This window comes from Fusarium odoratissimum (assembly GCF_000260195.1).
Source record: "Fusarium odoratissimum NRRL 54006 unplaced genomic scaffold supercont1.35, whole genome shotgun sequence".
Classification (NCBI taxonomy): domain Eukaryota; kingdom Fungi; phylum Ascomycota; class Sordariomycetes; order Hypocreales; family Nectriaceae; genus Fusarium; species Fusarium odoratissimum.
Window position 1 is genome coordinate 188,927 of NW_022158718.1, and position 15,513 is coordinate 204,439.

General features: G+C 48.9%; 8 protein-coding genes across 8 annotated transcripts; all 8 read right to left on the reverse strand.

Annotated features, from left to right (window-relative positions):
• Positions 1-259: 259 nt before the first annotated feature.
• FOIG_13727 (uncharacterized protein) lies at positions 260-844 on the reverse strand (the record flags this gene model as incomplete). The annotated part of the gene is made up of 1 exon (XM_031214888.1): positions 260-844. One exon carries the CDS (start codon positions 842-844, stop codon positions 260-262), a length of 585 nt encoding a protein of 194 aa, XP_031055404.1.
• A 326-nt stretch (positions 845-1,170) lies between these two features.
• FOIG_13728 (histidinol dehydrogenase) lies at positions 1,171-2,599 on the reverse strand (the record flags this gene model as incomplete). Its single annotated transcript, XM_031214889.1, has 3 exons — positions 1,171-1,413; positions 1,470-2,169; positions 2,226-2,599. 3 exons carry the CDS (start codon positions 2,597-2,599, stop codon positions 1,171-1,173), a joined length of 1,317 nt encoding a protein of 438 aa, XP_031055405.1.
• A 528-nt stretch (positions 2,600-3,127) lies between these two features.
• FOIG_13729 (alcohol dehydrogenase) lies at positions 3,128-4,241 on the reverse strand. Its single transcript, XM_031214890.1, has 3 exons — positions 3,643-4,241; positions 3,481-3,588; positions 3,128-3,429 (listed from the first exon to the last, which is right to left on the reverse strand). Exons 1-3 carry the CDS (start codon positions 4,153-4,155, stop codon positions 3,262-3,264), a joined length of 789 nt encoding a protein of 262 aa, XP_031055406.1. The 5' UTR covers positions 4,156-4,241; the 3' UTR covers positions 3,128-3,261.
• A 292-nt stretch (positions 4,242-4,533) lies between these two features.
• On the reverse strand, positions 4,534-6,054 carry FOIG_13730 (uncharacterized protein). The gene is made up of 4 exons (XM_031214891.1): positions 5,402-6,054; positions 5,135-5,350; positions 4,915-5,085; positions 4,534-4,868 (listed from the first exon to the last, which is right to left on the reverse strand). Exons 1-4 carry the CDS (start codon positions 6,001-6,003, stop codon positions 4,661-4,663), a joined length of 1,197 nt encoding a protein of 398 aa, XP_031055407.1. The 5' UTR covers positions 6,004-6,054; the 3' UTR covers positions 4,534-4,660.
• Positions 6,055-6,823: 769 nt separating this feature from the next.
• On the reverse strand, positions 6,824-9,188 carry FOIG_13731 (uncharacterized protein). The gene is made up of 6 exons (XM_031214892.1): positions 9,016-9,188; positions 8,798-8,963; positions 8,648-8,743; positions 7,880-8,595; positions 7,501-7,830; positions 6,824-7,444 (listed from the first exon to the last, which is right to left on the reverse strand). The coding sequence occupies exons 1-6, from the start codon at positions 9,180-9,182 to the stop codon at positions 7,093-7,095; spliced, it is 1,827 nt and encodes a 608-aa protein (XP_031055408.1). The 5' UTR covers positions 9,183-9,188; the 3' UTR covers positions 6,824-7,092.
• Positions 9,189-9,711: 523 nt separating this feature from the next.
• FOIG_13732 (aromatic amino acid aminotransferase I) lies at positions 9,712-11,406 on the reverse strand (the record flags this gene model as incomplete). Its single annotated transcript, XM_031214893.1, has 4 exons — positions 9,712-9,972; positions 10,033-11,192; positions 11,242-11,275; positions 11,326-11,406. The coding sequence occupies 4 exons, from the start codon at positions 11,404-11,406 to the stop codon at positions 9,712-9,714; spliced, it is 1,536 nt and encodes a 511-aa protein (XP_031055409.1).
• Positions 11,407-11,909: 503 nt separating this feature from the next.
• FOIG_13733 (uncharacterized protein) lies at positions 11,910-13,610 on the reverse strand (the record flags this gene model as incomplete). Its single annotated transcript, XM_031214894.1, has 1 exon — positions 11,910-13,610. The coding sequence occupies one exon, from the start codon at positions 13,608-13,610 to the stop codon at positions 11,910-11,912; it is 1,701 nt and encodes a 566-aa protein (XP_031055410.1).
• A 243-nt stretch (positions 13,611-13,853) lies between these two features.
• FOIG_13734 (2,4-dihydroxyhept-2-ene-1,7-dioic acid aldolase) lies at positions 13,854-14,881 on the reverse strand (the record flags this gene model as incomplete). Its single annotated transcript, XM_031214895.1, has 5 exons — positions 13,854-14,119; positions 14,177-14,444; positions 14,495-14,520; positions 14,573-14,665; positions 14,722-14,881. The coding sequence occupies 5 exons, from the start codon at positions 14,879-14,881 to the stop codon at positions 13,854-13,856; spliced, it is 813 nt and encodes a 270-aa protein (XP_031055411.1).
• Positions 14,882-15,513: the final 632 nt, after the last annotated feature.

A 15,513-nucleotide genomic window follows, 5' to 3' on the forward strand; every position in this document is an offset into this window, starting at 1 on the left:
TCGGAACGCCACGTCTCCTCCGCATCCGTGCTGCTTAGTCCACTAGCCTCATCTGAAGAAAATAGCGGGCTATGGCAGACTCTCACGTCAATAGTCCTCGATTACCTTACCCACATAAAGCTCTTGGGGTTTTGTTTGCACTAGCTTGACTGATATAATTCAAGATGATAGCACATCACTATATGACTTTAGATGTTTCTAGGCGACGCTCGTTCAATCTGTCGTAAATGCTCACATGATTGTTTCTCATGTAGATCCGCTAGTTCTTGGCTGCTACCTCCTCCTCATACCCAGGAATGGTATGCATCGAGTTATCGTGGAGTTCTTGGCCGGCAACTCTCAGGCATGTAGCCGGCTGCAAAACATAGAGCATTCTTGCCCATGATTCCCCGCTCCTATTCTTCCAAGCATGATTGGTCCCCCGCTGAATTGAGATATCCCCCCTTCTCATGACTCGTTTCTCGCCAGAGTCGAGAATCAAGTCAATCTCCCCTTCCAATACCACGCCATAATCTAGGCTGATGGTCCGATGCATAGGCGATATTGCGCCGGGAGGTATGTCGACGACGCGAAGGACTGTCCCCGTCGGCAGAGTGATTCCTGGAAGGTTTTCGGTGTAGTGTCGATATGTATTGATATCTGCTTCGTCGTTGAGGTTGACGGGGAATTGGTCAGTCGCGTAGCAGAGAGCAAAGTCGACATTGTCTGGAAGGGTTTGGAAGGGAGCGTCCTCGGGTAGGGCATTTGAGAAGGTCGTGGTGCCCTCAGGAGTGTGAGTGGTGACGAACCGCTTGATAGTTCTTAGATCCTTCCGTGCGTTGTCTGTGGGTGTTTTGTTCTCCATCCTGGCTGTTCAGGTATACGAGTGCTATGTGTCCAGCAATTGACAAGGGACAATAACAATCAGTTCAACCGTGAGGCTTTTATGAGACTTAGAAGTCGGCTTTTAACCCTACCTATACCACGATCAAATTCTCTAAACAGTTTAGAGTTAACCCCTGATGTGGAGAGCATAGAGTGGTCCCGAAGAACTAAAACCTTCTTTGGCTACAATACTACGCTAACAATAGCTGCAATGTAACAGGGCATGAGACCGCTATCCCAAACCCAAGAGCATCAACTATCAGACACAAAGTGGGGGCAATTTATGATTCCTATCTAAGTTTCCAATTAGGGCTTTATCCACTCAAACTTGTCCCCGACATATCGATGTGCACGGATGTCTCCAGACCTCGCGTGACCCTCAAAAAGTTCCACCCTGGCAGCCCTTCCACAAAGCTGACCAAGTTCACCGCTTGCCTGAGCAGATTTGACTTCCTGATAGGTGACAGTGCGGAGGAACTTTCCCACCCATAAACCGCCAGTGTACCTTGACGCGTGTTTTGTAGGCAGAACGTGATTCGTACCAATACACTTTGCACAGCAATGTTAGTCTCGGTGGCATTCAAGTGGGGTTCGACACTTCTTACCTTATCACCAAAAGAAACGCAGGTCATGGGGCCAAGGAAAAGGGCTCCGTAATGTTGCATCTTGATGAGAGCGTCTCTGGGGTTCGCTGTGAGGATTTGTACATGCTCGGAAGCAAACTCGTCGGCAATCTGGTAGGCCTCATCAACCGTATCAGCAAGAATGACCTCCCCATAGTCACGCCATGAGACACTAGCTACTGCAGCTGTCTTGAGCGTCTCCAGCTGCTCATCGCAGTATTCAATGGCTCTCTTGGCAACTTCAGCCGACGTGCAGATCAAGACAGCAGGTGTATCCGGTCCATGCTCAGCCTGAGAAAGAAGATCAGTGGCAATCATGTAAGGATCTGCTGTTTCATCTGCTACGATCAAAACTTCTGTTGGGCCGGCAAAGAGGTCGATTCCAATCTCACCAAACAACTGCCTTTTTGCCTCAGCAACAAAAGCATTCCCTGGACCTGCGATGAAGTCCACCTTGGGCACTGTTTCTGTCCCGATTGCCATTGCTGCGATGGCTTGAATGCCACCAAGTATGAATATCTCATCTGCTCCTGCGAGATGCATAGCGGCAACTGTGGCCAAAGGAATCTTACCCGCTGCTGGGGGCGTACAGGCTACTACATTTCTGACACCTGCTACTTTGGCCGTCAAGATGGTCATGTGTGCTGAAGCCAACAAGGGGTACCTCCCTCCTGGGATGTATCTAGACAGCTATTAGCATATAAGACCATATTTCAATCTGAAATACCGAGTACTGACGCTCCAACGGAATCAATTGGGTTATTCTTCTGACCAAGAAACACACCAGGAGCCATCTCGATCTCAAACTCTTTGATCGAGTTCAACTGGGCCTCAGCAAACTTTCGAACGTTGGACTGAACAGCCTTGATATCGTTGATCACCTGCTCTGGGACTTGCGCCATAACTTGGTCGATGTCCTCCTTATGGAGCTTAAAGTTGGAAGGAGACCAGTTGTCGAATTGTTCGCTGTAACGCTGAACTGCGACATTACCCTCTCGCCGAATGTTATCAATTACTTGCTTGACTATCCTGGGGACATCAGGGAGTGAGCCATTCGTGGCTTTGTTTGTTGAGTTGGCGGAGGCAGGTCGTTTGAGATGTGTTCGAGCCATGATCGTCTATGTCTAAGTTGCTTCGAGGTCTATCGGTAATCGAAACGGATGATATTTTTGCAAGAACATACAGATATTGAATGGTGTCTTTATTTGTATTTCCTCTAACTTCTAATCAAGCCAGTTCATCCCGTATATGACATGAGGTTGATAATTACTTGAATTCTTTAATCTACCCCCACCTACTTGCCCTCTTGATGCTCCGTGGTCTAGCATATTCGTGGATCGGCTTTGCGGGGGGCGGGGTTCGGAATTGTGGGCGACGCTATGCCAGACCCCGGAGAGCAAGGAAGCCTCTGATACTAAGCTACGGTTACCTGGTCTAAAGATCTACTAAGACATAGTAAGCCCTTTCGTGACTTGGGATGGGGATGCTAGGTTTCATTGCTTCCTCCACCCAGGCTATGAGTCGAGCAGAGACACTGATTATTGCTAGTTCTATCTAATTTAATTGAAGTGAGGGGTCCAGATAACAAACAGAGTGAGGCATCAAGATTTAGACAAAGGAGATGAATCGACAAAGTCTATCATAATGCATACATTTTAATGTCAACGTGACGAAGAATATGCAAGTGCTTCTCCATTATTCCAGTAAGTCCACAACCACGTCGTTTGAGGGAACTTGGAGTTCTATCTTCTCCGGCAAGCAAATGAATGCCTTCTCATAAGCCAAAGCCTGCATCGATGACCCCGTTCTGTCCAGTTACTGACTTCGACACGACAAAAGCTTTGACTTGCTCTGCAACATCTTCAACCGTCGCAAAACGCCCCAACTTATTCGTGTTGCGAGCAACTTCAAGTCGATCTGCGGGAAAAGATAGACCCCATTCCTATATAAAGGTGAGATTGCATCCTTTAAGTACCAAAAGACATTCTCGTACCGTAAGTAATATGCCTGGAGAAATGGTGTTCACCCTGATTGACGGCGCAGCTATTTTGGCAAGACAATTGCCGAGGTGGATCTGGGCAGCTTTTGTAACAGCATACGGCTACAGGGCGATAGTCAGTAAACGAGAGCTCTTCCTGGTATCAGAAGAACATACCAAACTACTTCCGCTGGGAATCACCCCTGCCAAGCTAGCTGTAGACACAAAAACGGGCACTCCAGCTTCTCGCTCGTTGCTTTCCTCGAGATACCGCCTCGCTGCATGAAAAAGCCACAGGTGACTCTTCACATTGGCAACATAGCAGCGGTCCCAGTCGTCCTCGTCAACGTTATCGTCAAGGTCCGAGAACTGGCGCATCCTTGTCCAACCAACATTGGATATAACAACATCTAGACGACCCCCAAACCTCGATGCTGCCTCGTTCACAAGTGATTTGATCTGCAGCTTGTCACACGTATCTGCTTGAATGGCCTGTATGGAGATGTTTGAGCCTGCGTGCGTTTCTTCGCATTCGGATTGTAGCCTTCGGACTAGTCTTTTGGCGCGAGATTCGTTGCTGTTGAAGTTGATCACGACGTTCATTCCTAGGTCGACGGCTAGCATGCGAGCAATAGCTGCACCGAGACCACTGCTTGCAGCGGTGACCAGTGCAACTTTGGACATAGACATGGTCTTTCACTTTCCTATACCTGTATCTGTATCCTCTTATCAAGAATACTTCTTATTGACTATTTTAACAGGGGCATACTGTTCGGCTACGGCTACCGCGGGGTGCGGCCTTGGATACCTCCAGGTCGACAAAGACACCCGGTCAAATCGCGGCCCGACAGCCCCCCTCATCCCGAGACGGTTATGCTTCCGTGTTTCCTAGGCATCTCCGCCTGATTGTCCACAAGCCGAAGCACAATTCGGGGCCCTCCACTCAGGAGAATATCATCGTAGTTGACCAATCGAGATCTGCAAGACTATGTCAATGAGACCCTAACTTTGCATCTCGTCTAAGTTCCTCCCGGCGGTATGGAAACACATGCAGAGGGGAAAGCATAGCTCAGTAAATAGTTAATAGGTCCTTTAAATTTATTAAAACAAGGTTTGAAAGACCCGACGGAATATTCCTTAGAAACCCAACAGTTTATTACAATTTAGTATGATCCAATCCTCCACATATTACTTATTACATGATTGCATAAGCCGCAACCAAGACACCCAAAATCCTAATATCGATGGACAAGTGACCAGCAGAATTTCCATTGTCTGGCGAGACAGTCGCAGAGCTGGAAGTCGTCTGCGACCCGCTTGACGTAGCACTCGCAGTTTCAGCTGTTGACGTCCCAGTGCTGGTCTCACTGGGCTTTCCTCCTGCTTGAATAACGGAATCGAGGCTGCGCCTGTTAGCGTATTCCCCATAGTAAATCAAGAAGGACTTACATGTGAATGAGACCGTTGTTTGTAAGCACATTAGCTTCGATAACCTTGGCATTGTTGAAGAAGATATCGTTATCTATGATTCTAACTCGGACCTCGGTCTTGTTCAGAGTTCCGATGACTTGACCGTCTCGAAGGTAGTTGGAGTAGGTAACTTCATTGAGGGTATGAGCTCTTAAAGATATGTCAGTAGAATCTATGGTATAGAACAGTAACAACTCACAGAAGCGCTCCGCTGAGATCGTCTTTCGACAGCTCCACATCGGGACTTCCCGCATCCTTGAACGCTTGAGTAGACGGTGCAAGACATGTGACGTTCTTTGAGGCGTCAAGAGCGGGCCACAAGCCCGCCTTTATGAGAGCGCCGTTCAAGGCAGTGAGTCTCTTGTCGTCGGCGGCGTGAACCGTCTGGGAGCAGGACAGAGGCGGAAGAAGGACCCTGCAGATATCTGTTAGCCTAGTCCTGACGAGCTGGCTTGATGTCATTTACTTATCCACGATCTGGAACCTGCTCGCATTCTTCTCGCCCCAGGATCCGTCAACAGCAGTCATCTTGATGTTCTGCTCCTCACCGGCTCGGAGATTCACAATTGCACCACTGATATCCCCATTGGCTCTCTTGCCCTTTCCTACCCTCGAAGCGAACACAACCTGGCCATCAGCATTGTTGCCGAACTGGCTCTGGATCTGAGGGCCAGCAGTTCTGTTGTTGAACTCCTCACTCTTTAACAAGGTGGGCACTGACAGTCCACGTGAAACATCGAAATCTGTGGATGAGAGCGAAGCTGCCATGGTATGATACGAGAAGAAGACTTGGAGCATTGTCTGGTTCAATTCGGTGACATCCGAGATGCTAGAGTCTTTAAGATAGCTCTTGATAGCATTGTTGGTAGGAATCAAAATGGTGACATTGCTGCCCTGGCTAGAAAGTGTCTCAACCAACACCTGAGGAGCCGCGCCGAGCAGAGAACGGAAAAGAGAGAGAGAATCGTAGTCGGCAATAGCACCAGCCAGGTTCTCAGACACGTCCTGAGCATTGGCGAGCGAGAGAAGGGCGAAGCCCACCGCCTTGATGGAGAAAGAGCTGCGCATTCTGAGTTATGATGATGGGAATGACAGTCTGACAGATGTGAAGACAAGAACAGAAAAGAGGATGCAGAGCCTCAAAGCTGCTGCGTGGGGCATACCGCTTATTATGTAGCAATCCAATTCCAAGGCTGTGGCATCAACGTGTTGGAATTGGCTGAGCCCAGACCCAGAAAGACCAGAGCCTGCTTTGCCATTGACGAATGAACAGTCTCACAATTAAGCCACGGTGAGCATAATTGGTAGGGATGATGCGCTAAGTGAAGTGGCAGACACCAAAGTCACCATAATGAGTGAAAAGGGTGGCGCCGAGCTGAAAACTAGTGTCCAGCCCTTGCTCGCACAGCCCTATCATCCCTTTTTTAACTGCTAATTTCTCACTTGCCTTCGCCATTATGTACAGTTACTAAAACGGTTTATTCGTATTGGGGCTGAAGCGAAATGATGCAGACTGATTTAGGCTGAGTGAAAAAAGGCACCGCCCGAAGACCTCCGTTTTTGAAAGGAGGATCGGAGTATTTCAATTCATGGTAACTTGACGATTTACTTAAACCCATTAAAGCCAAATAATTTCATTGACAAGTAATTGACTATGCTGCGGTCACAGAACGACTCGTCCGTGGCAAGATAACGTGAGATGATTTCGTAAACATGCAGCCTGCTGCTGTCGGCTGTCGGCATGTAAGCCAGTAGCTCCAGCCCAGCTAGCCAGAGTGACATCCCCATGGATTGAATAGGTATAAGTCTGACCATATGCATTCTAGCGCAATGTTTTTTGTAACAACCCCAATTGCCAAATCAGTATATGGAAGCTGGCTGACGATGCAGAGAAAACGACTCTTCAATGGCACGTAGATATTGAGTAGACTTCGGGGGCTTATTGAAGGGGAACTGGCAATAAGAAATAGATGCACAAATCGAAAATAAAATACTATTTTGCATGTAAACAATGGCAAGAACCATATAATAAGACAAATGCAATCCCACCCAGACCATTATAGTTAAGGCTTAGAGATTGCAAGTCTTGCGCAACTCCGATCTTTGTCTGAGAAGAAATTGTTTCATTGGCTCTCTCCTGTTGCATGATGTGACAAGCTACTTCTTCTCGCTTGGCTCATTATGCCCACTTTCAAGTCTCTGCCCTGCCGCAGCAAGTTGTTGTTTGGCAACCTCATTCCTCTCGTCATCCTCCTTGGCCAACTTGACGTTTCGGAAGAAAAACATCATTAATACCAGCGGGATGGAAAGCGATAGAGATCCGATAGCCAGTGTTTGTTGTGTCATGCGATAACTCAGGTTAATAGCGTCACGAGTCTCGGTGCCTAACTCATAGCTTTGTGCGACTACGATTGAGCGAAAAATTGCAGTGCTGTTGGCCTTGGCCTCTTCTGGTAGGTTTGCCGAGAGCCGGCGTGGGAGGAGAGTATTCCATAATGCTCCTCCAATACTTAAAATGCATGTTAATTTTGTTACCTCAAGAAGAGGATCTTGTATGAGACTTGCCTATTACCAACATTGGCACCGAACCCGGATGACGAAAGGAACATGGCTGTTGCAATACCAATCTCATGGTCTGGAACAGCAGCCTGCAAGGAGACCTGGAGCGGAACCTGGGCGAAACCACGGCCAAGGCCAAGAAGGACTTGTCCAGTAGTTAATGCCGCTTCATTCGCGACTCGGACTCCCTCAATATTTGTGAAGTAGATCGGAAGCCCGTTTGCCAAAGCAACCATCAAAAAGCCGAGGATGATGAATGGCTTAGTATGTTTGACAAATCGTATACCCAAGCCAATGACAAGACCACCAAGGTTCAACGCAACCCGTCGAGAATTGCTGATAGATTGTTAAGAAAGTGTACGCCATTCTGTGAGGGAAGACTTACTCAATGCGAACTGCATGACCAGGGGAATAGCCACCAGCAACCTGCAAAAAGCTAGAAGCAAATGTTCGGTACGTCGAGTCCGACATCGCAATCAAGCATACGGAAGCACAAGCTAGTATGACGTTGCGGTTCTTGATCATACGGAATGGGACGATTGGCTTCTTCGCATACCAACCATCCCAGATCAAGAATGCAACGAACGTAAAGACGCCAACAACCAACAAGACAATAGATGACGGCTCAGTCCACTTCTCAGTGTTGCGTCTTCCCGTTATAGACAGGGGAAGAAGAGTCATGGCGAGACCCCCAAGTAACAAGAATGCCCCAACGATATCCAACTGGACATAGAGTACTTGACGGGCTTGTACGAACCAAGATGCACCCTTCGGTATCTCAGAAGCAGCCCGTAGTGAGGTTCGCTTACTCACTATACCCCTCTTCCGCGCCCTAAGACTCATAAACACCATGACCGCAATGGTCGGTAGTGCACAGAATGGCATAATGGCAGCCCACATGCCGAATCCCCAGCGCCAAGAGGACTTCAGCAGCATGTGCTCACCGAGATACGTCCCAGCGTACAAAGTTGGTATGGCAGCGAGTGATTCCGGGAGAGTAAAGAGGAAGCCTCTGTTGATCAGGGATGTTACCTCGGCAATAAAGATCTGCTCAGTGATTGTCCACCAGGTATCACCGAATGATTCAAAAATGCCACCAGCCTAATGGCGTCAGTCATTGCTGATAAAACGAATAGATATTAGGTAGACTTACAAGATATGTTTCGACGTTATGACACGCCGCATAGAGTACATTTGCCAAAGCCATACTGATCGCAGCCCCAGCAAATCCCTGCGGTCGTCCAATATGCTGGTCGACATTTTAGCTTCGGTATTGTAGATAATCGACAGTGGGTATACTCACATCTACAACTTTGGCCAAGAGTGGATAGGCGACAATCCGAACAATGCCGTGGACGATATTTGCCGTAGCAATAAGCGAGTGGCCTTGGAAATGGCTGGTGGCGTATGGATCGTAAACCCCAGCTGAAGAAGCAGCAAAGACCATGCTGAAGTTCATGACAAAAAGGCTGAAATAGTGAGTATTGTCGCCCGCGGGTCCCGGGTTGGAAATTCACTCACCCGACGAACGCCAAAGTAAGCGGAAACTTGGTCCACAGCTTGCGCAGAGCTTCTGTAGGAGCTGGAATGGCACCTTGGTTACTCTCTGTGTCAATTGCAGCACTGCCATCGCTATGATCCAGAGGACCTTGGCCAGCGGGCGTGATCTCGCTCTTTTCCGAGGCCATTTTGAATTTTGCATTGATAAAGAAACAACATTACAGCAGGGGCCAACGTCTTCTTAAATCTCCAAGAGTATGAGTGCTCCCCCATGCCAAGACGTGTCATCAGATCATACGAGCTCAAGCTAAATAATAAAGAGCCTAGATTGATAACCGGCACATCTTGGCATTTTAAGCTCAACCTATTGAAATGCGAGTTAAGGCGCGCGATGCAAGCATCACCCCACAGTAACAGTCAAGATTATCTTATCAGATCCTTGCCTTGCATGGCTCTGAAAACTCTTTCGTATTACTAAGACAAGTAGTTCCTTGGCTCTGTACTGTTAAGCAATTGCTCTCCTCAGAATCTCATTCTTTGCATCCAGAAATTCTGCAACCGCTCACGGGTGGAATCCATGTCTCTTGGGGAAACCTGGACATGAACGCTGCTCGAGAGTGGATGATCTAGCGAATGTTCATTATCGTAAAGACTGATCGGTCAACTTATGTGGAAGTTCGTTATTTATTTTTCATGCTCGCTCTTGTCTCCAACAGTCTATGGTTCTATCCGAAAAGATTTCTTGATCGCCGCGCTGAGGCGCTGAACTGCCGTACACATATCCTCCTCAGCCGCGCTCGCAAACGTGACACGTAGAAACAACTCATTCAGTTCCTTCTGCGGCTCGGCTCGGAACCACGAGCCACGAGCAAAGAGAACTCCCTGATCAATGCTGTGCTGGAAGATTTCCCCTTCAATCTCATCCAGACTTCGGCGCAGGTAATCTGGGTGTTTTGTATGATCAAGTTTCACCCATAGCTGATACACAAGTCAGCACCTCTCTCCAGCATAAAACAGGGTATCGACTAGGGAACTTACAAACATGCCTGCAGCTGGAGGGACCCAAGATGCGATATCCGTGGGCAGGTAGTCCTCGCAAGCTGCAAGTAAGGCATTGCGTCTTCTGGTATAGTTCGTCCTCAGATCAATGAGCCACTTGAGATAACCCTCATGACCCCATGTCTCATCCACCAGTTTCCAGATGATTAGCTGTGATATACCGCTAGGTCCCTGGTTTGCAACTTCAGCATGACAGAGATACCTCTGGATGACCTGCTTGCTAGCAGTTATCCATCCCATTCTCGAACCGGGGACTAGGACCTTGGAGAAGGAGTCCATTCGAAGGACTCGGCCATCAACGTCCATGCTGAGATATGAGGGGACAAGACTAGTCAGGAACTCATCGACAGTCTCATTTACCACAACGTCAGTCCCTCTTCCTGTGTAGGGCTTCATTTGGATGAAGTAGTAAGGCTCGTCTTCGATGATAAAGATGTTGTGTTTTTGGCAAACTCTGTAGATCTCACGTCGCCGCTCGAGGCTCTGCGTCGCGCCAGTAGGGTTCTGTCCCGATGGCACGGTATAAAGAAGATGCGGCTTTCGAGCGCCTCGAGCCGCTTCATCCCATGTCTCCAGAACGTAATCCATGTGACTGGGCAGTAGTCCTTGCTCGTCCATGTTGATACCAAAGGCCTTGATGCCCTGTGGAATAAAGGTCTCCATCGCCGTCGCAAAAGTGTAGTCCTCGGTGAGGATAGAATCGTTCCTGAACCGGTCGCAGAGCATACGGACGGTCTGCTCCAGGGCTCCTGTGCTTCCGACGGTCTGGCAAACTGCCCAGTCGGCATAAGGCGGGTTGTAGACAAGGTCAACGTGTTCTGTGATCCAGCGCATCATCTGTGGGGACCCGGTTGCCTGGCCGTAGTTGAAGGCAATAGATATGTCGTAGTCCGAGGTACCGTCCCTGGTATCGTATTTACCAATGCGAGCTGTCTGGGCGCCGTTGGCAGGCGAGTCCAGTAGATGCTGCTTCTCAGAGAAGTTTGGCGCCGTAGGTACACGCATGGCGATCTCGGAGATGGGAAAGTATTCGCTCGAGGGTAGACCACCGCCAAGGGAGATCAGACCGGGTGTCTTGATGTACCCGGCGGCTTGTTTGAGGACGCATGGCGGACGGTTGCTCTCGCTACTGAAGTGTGCTTGGAGCTGTTAGCGTTGGATCTGAAAATAGTAATTGAGATACCATACTTTCCCAGTCTCGGGCTAAAGGCTTTCCAGCGGCCTACATCCTGATTAACCTCATGGCCATCATGACGAAACATTGATACTTACAGGTAATTTGAACATGTCGCTGTCAGACATGGCAGCTGTGCCCGGCCGTATCTTGGTAGCTGTAGCTCGCCTTTCGCGCATGAGTTCAATTTTAACATGACTCCCACCAGGGGAGCCAAGCGCCGTTGCTGTTGAGTGTCCCATGTCGCTTAGTCCTCTTGCTCGAACAATAGATCACGGCATTTGCAGGTGATTTGACGCATTTTTGAAGACCTTGCACATACAAGATGATGGCTTATCTGCGGTTCCGGTCCTCTAGGGCCTGTCAAAGTCAAAGGGCGTGTGGAATATTGGCTGGTGCACTTTGCGCCCTACGGCGCTGCGCTGTGGAGCCATAATGCGCCTGACTAGTTTAGCTCGCATGGCCCCGCGAGGGATTGCAGTTTTCGTGCACTCATTGTGGAGCTCTGCCCTAGATCCCCACGGCTCACCCGAAGACTTTATCTTCGTCATTGAGCAAGGCCTAGATTAAATCCACAGGAAGAAAATTAAGATCAGTACTGATACGAAGAGCAGTTTTCTGTAAGGTTGATAGAATTGGTGAATCAGCCAAGATCCAACCTTGTGTAACCTATATTCACGCTCTAGTCTTTCGATAAATGCTGTCTCCGAAAAGTAGCGATCCACTGCTCGTTATCAGCTATAGTCTGTTCCCAGTTATCGTCACTCCCATACACCAGCCTCCTCGCCTCGCCCTGAAACATCTCATCCGTCGGAAAGACACCACTCGCGAAGGACTGCTGGGCAAAGCGGCCCAGATGCCATGCTAGAAACTTGGTATAAGAGTCAGGCGTCAAATCGAACCCAGGATCGAGCTGCTGCTCCGGATCCGGGAGAGTCTTGCCATTTCTCTCCTCTATCTGAGCGAAATGGTCCGGCACCGTTGGATCCGTGGCGGAAAAAGGTACCATGGTCAAAGCCTCGTTTGCAAGGAGGTATGGTGGCAGGGCATTTCTAACCTGTGCTGCGATCGAGGGCTCGAAGTTGTGATCGCCTTTCCATTCTGCCATTGTTTTGCCCTGACGGAAATGCTGTGTGAGGTGGTCTGCACGGTCCTGCCACGACACGAGATGCTGGTCGCAGAAACCACATCGCGAGGAAATCGGGGGAGGCGGTATCCTCCAGTCGTCCAAGATGGGCAGCGTGTCTAGTTGATGAAACCCGCGGAGATGTTGAATGAGGTTATCTTTGCGCCTAAAGACGTGCGGCTGTTGACCATTATGACATGCGTTATGGTTATGAGAGTTTAGGTGATGCTCAGTAGGATCAAGGACATTGCAGTATGCACATGTACTCCTCCCAGTCGAGGACGATACCACTGCACCACCATAAGGTGCACAAATCCACTGGTCGCAATCAAGATGGAGCGTCTTTTCGTGTCTAGTCCAGTCATGCTTCTTAGAAAACGAATCGCAACAGAATGTGCAATGGAAGATCCGGGGCTTCTTATTAGCACCAGCGACGTCACTCCTCTTTGTGACACGTCTCCTGTTTCGATTCTGGAACGATCTAGACGACTGCGTAGAAACGATTGAGCTTGAAGATTGACTGTGCCAACTGGCCACGCTCGGACTCGATGATTCCACGCTGGTGAAAGGAGCTTGCATGTTATCGCTCAGAGGATTTTCTTGTAATGTATCATAAATGGCGGACCAAGATGCCGATTCGGTTTCTGGAGGGCTGTTTCTCCATCTCAGCAAAGGCACAGAGGCCTGCTCGCTTGCGTCGTGGACGGGAATTTGAATGCTTCGTCCGCCGTTCAGGGTATGTCCGAGAGAATAACGGCTTCTGCGACGTGGAAGAGTCGAATTTGGGGTGATGGGAATGGCGGGATACTGGGGGTTCGTTGAGGTGTCCGTCTTGGAGAGTTCCTGGTTGGCTAAAGATGAAGTACTCAAGGCCCGCTGCAGATTGTAAGGAGCAAACCCATCGCTATGACAGTAACCTTGGATCTCTTGCTGGCTCAATGAACCTAGGCTGGATGCATGAATGTGATCGAGCCCGAAGTTGTCGGCAGCCAAATCTGAGCAACCAAAGGTCAGGTCCTCCAGCGGTGTCTGATCAAAGCACGATCCGATGCCCCCATCCAAAGCAGGAAGTAATTCGCCCGATAGATTCGCCTCTGCTTCACGGAGGAGCTGGTTGCTCTGTTGCCAATGCACTCGATCATCTTGGATTCCGGTTAGATGCGCCCCGGCGCCAAAAGACGTCCAATCTCCGCGATTGACGTCGCAGACTGAACTTGGTTGCGAGCGGCTCTGGCGAGGTATTTGCCGTGAGGTCATGGTCTCTCTGGAGTAGTATGCGGTGGTATGAAGTGAAAAAGCAAGAGGACAGGACTTCAAAAATACGGGTAGCAAGGAATAAGTGCAGCGGGGTTTGGTTCATCCGATTGTGGGGGTAAACATGACTTGTTGTGGGTATTATCATCTACGCTAATTGCGATAGTGTGAACTTCACCTCTGCAGCTTGAACTAGGCGACTTGCTGGGTGATCTTAAATCTTTTTATCTATCTTAACACTCGACTTTAATAACTACCGCCCTTTTCAGTACCCTCTCTTCCTTTGGCAATATTAACCTCCTGCGTCATAATGAATTGCAACGATGTGAAGTCAGTCGCCACATGAATCATATCGAACCCAGCCTTGGCATATTCTCTCGCTTGCTTGCCAGACGTACTGTAGATTCCACATTTCTTGCCAAACTTGTGGCTTACCTTCAGCACACGCGCAAGCGCATCTGTCAATTCTGGTTTAAAGATGCCTTGTATGATAGGATGCCCGATATTATTCCCTATAGTTCATGGGTTAATGCTCAATTTCACTGTAGTTACGGTACTGTACAACGAACCTAAATCGAACGGTCCCACGAACAATATATCGACACCGTCAACAGCGGCAATCTCTTCCAAGTTATCAAGGGCCTCTTGGGTTTCAATCTGTACTATAGTAAGAAGACTGTTGTTTGCTTGCTGGAGATATTCGGTCATTGTCGGCATGGGGTTGAATCGCTCCATTGCGTACGGAGAGCCGAATCCACGCGTGCCTTGTGGAGGGAACTTGGCGGCTTTGACGATTTCTCTGGCTTCTTGCGCGGTGCGAAGCAAAGGTACCAGGATCTTAAGCATCTGATTAGTTACAGTTCAATGCAGGTGCCATTTACACTCACTCCATGCGCACCCGAGTCCAAAGCTCCTATTGCCTGTGAGCAGATTGGTCGTTGTCGTTCATGGGTTGGTTGTCTTACTCTTGATCATCCATGACTCCATGCCGGGAATTCTCACTATGGGAGATGCACCAGCTGCAGCAACAGCAGGGACTGCTTCGTGCATAGCGCTGTCTAATACCACAGTTTCAGTTTCGCAGAGTAATTGGCAGACATTGACCGGTACTCACCGTCAAGATTACCGTGCTCACAATCGATCACCACCCAGTCGACGCCTGGGACGCGAGCGAGGGCACGCGACACATTGGCGCCAGGCACCATCTGCCACAGCCCCATGCTCGGTCCATCAGCTCGCTGCAGTGCCACTCTCAAGAAATTACCTTGTTCCATGATGGCGATTGAGCAAGGAGGAATAGTATGAGAGTAGAATGTTGAAGAGTTGGCTAATTGAAGTGATCAGAAATGGCGGGGTATACTAGGCTATAGCTCGGCAGCTCAACTGGTCCTTTGCCATTGGTTCCCACATACCGCGGTAAACGTTCCGTTGTCATTGAAGACCCGAAAGAGACCTCCCAGGCGTAGTAGGGCGCAAAGGTTAGTAGGGCGCAAGGGGCAGGCGCTAGCCAATATTGGAGAAGCGTGGGGAGGGGGTGTAAGTAGTAGTCTCTATCCTATGAGTTGTCTTGACTTTCAAGATGCAATAATTGCCAAAGCTATTGCAATCTCTGAGACGGTGCTGAATGATATTAAGTAATGGTTAAAGTTGCCTCTGATACTCGTGTAAATTTATAAAACATCCCTTTGATATACGGTATTAGCATGCGCTTGTGTCTGAGTAACAGCCTTTCATGGTTAAAACCTGAGAGCGGCCTGATCTTCATAAAGACCTTTGTGATAACTGGGAGACATATTGGGCCTAACATAAAAGATGAACGAATACTTGCCTTCTGAAGTCACCTTTACAGCGGAGTTGATGCTATTGACTGGGTCGCATTGATAAGATGATACTTGGCCAGAATACT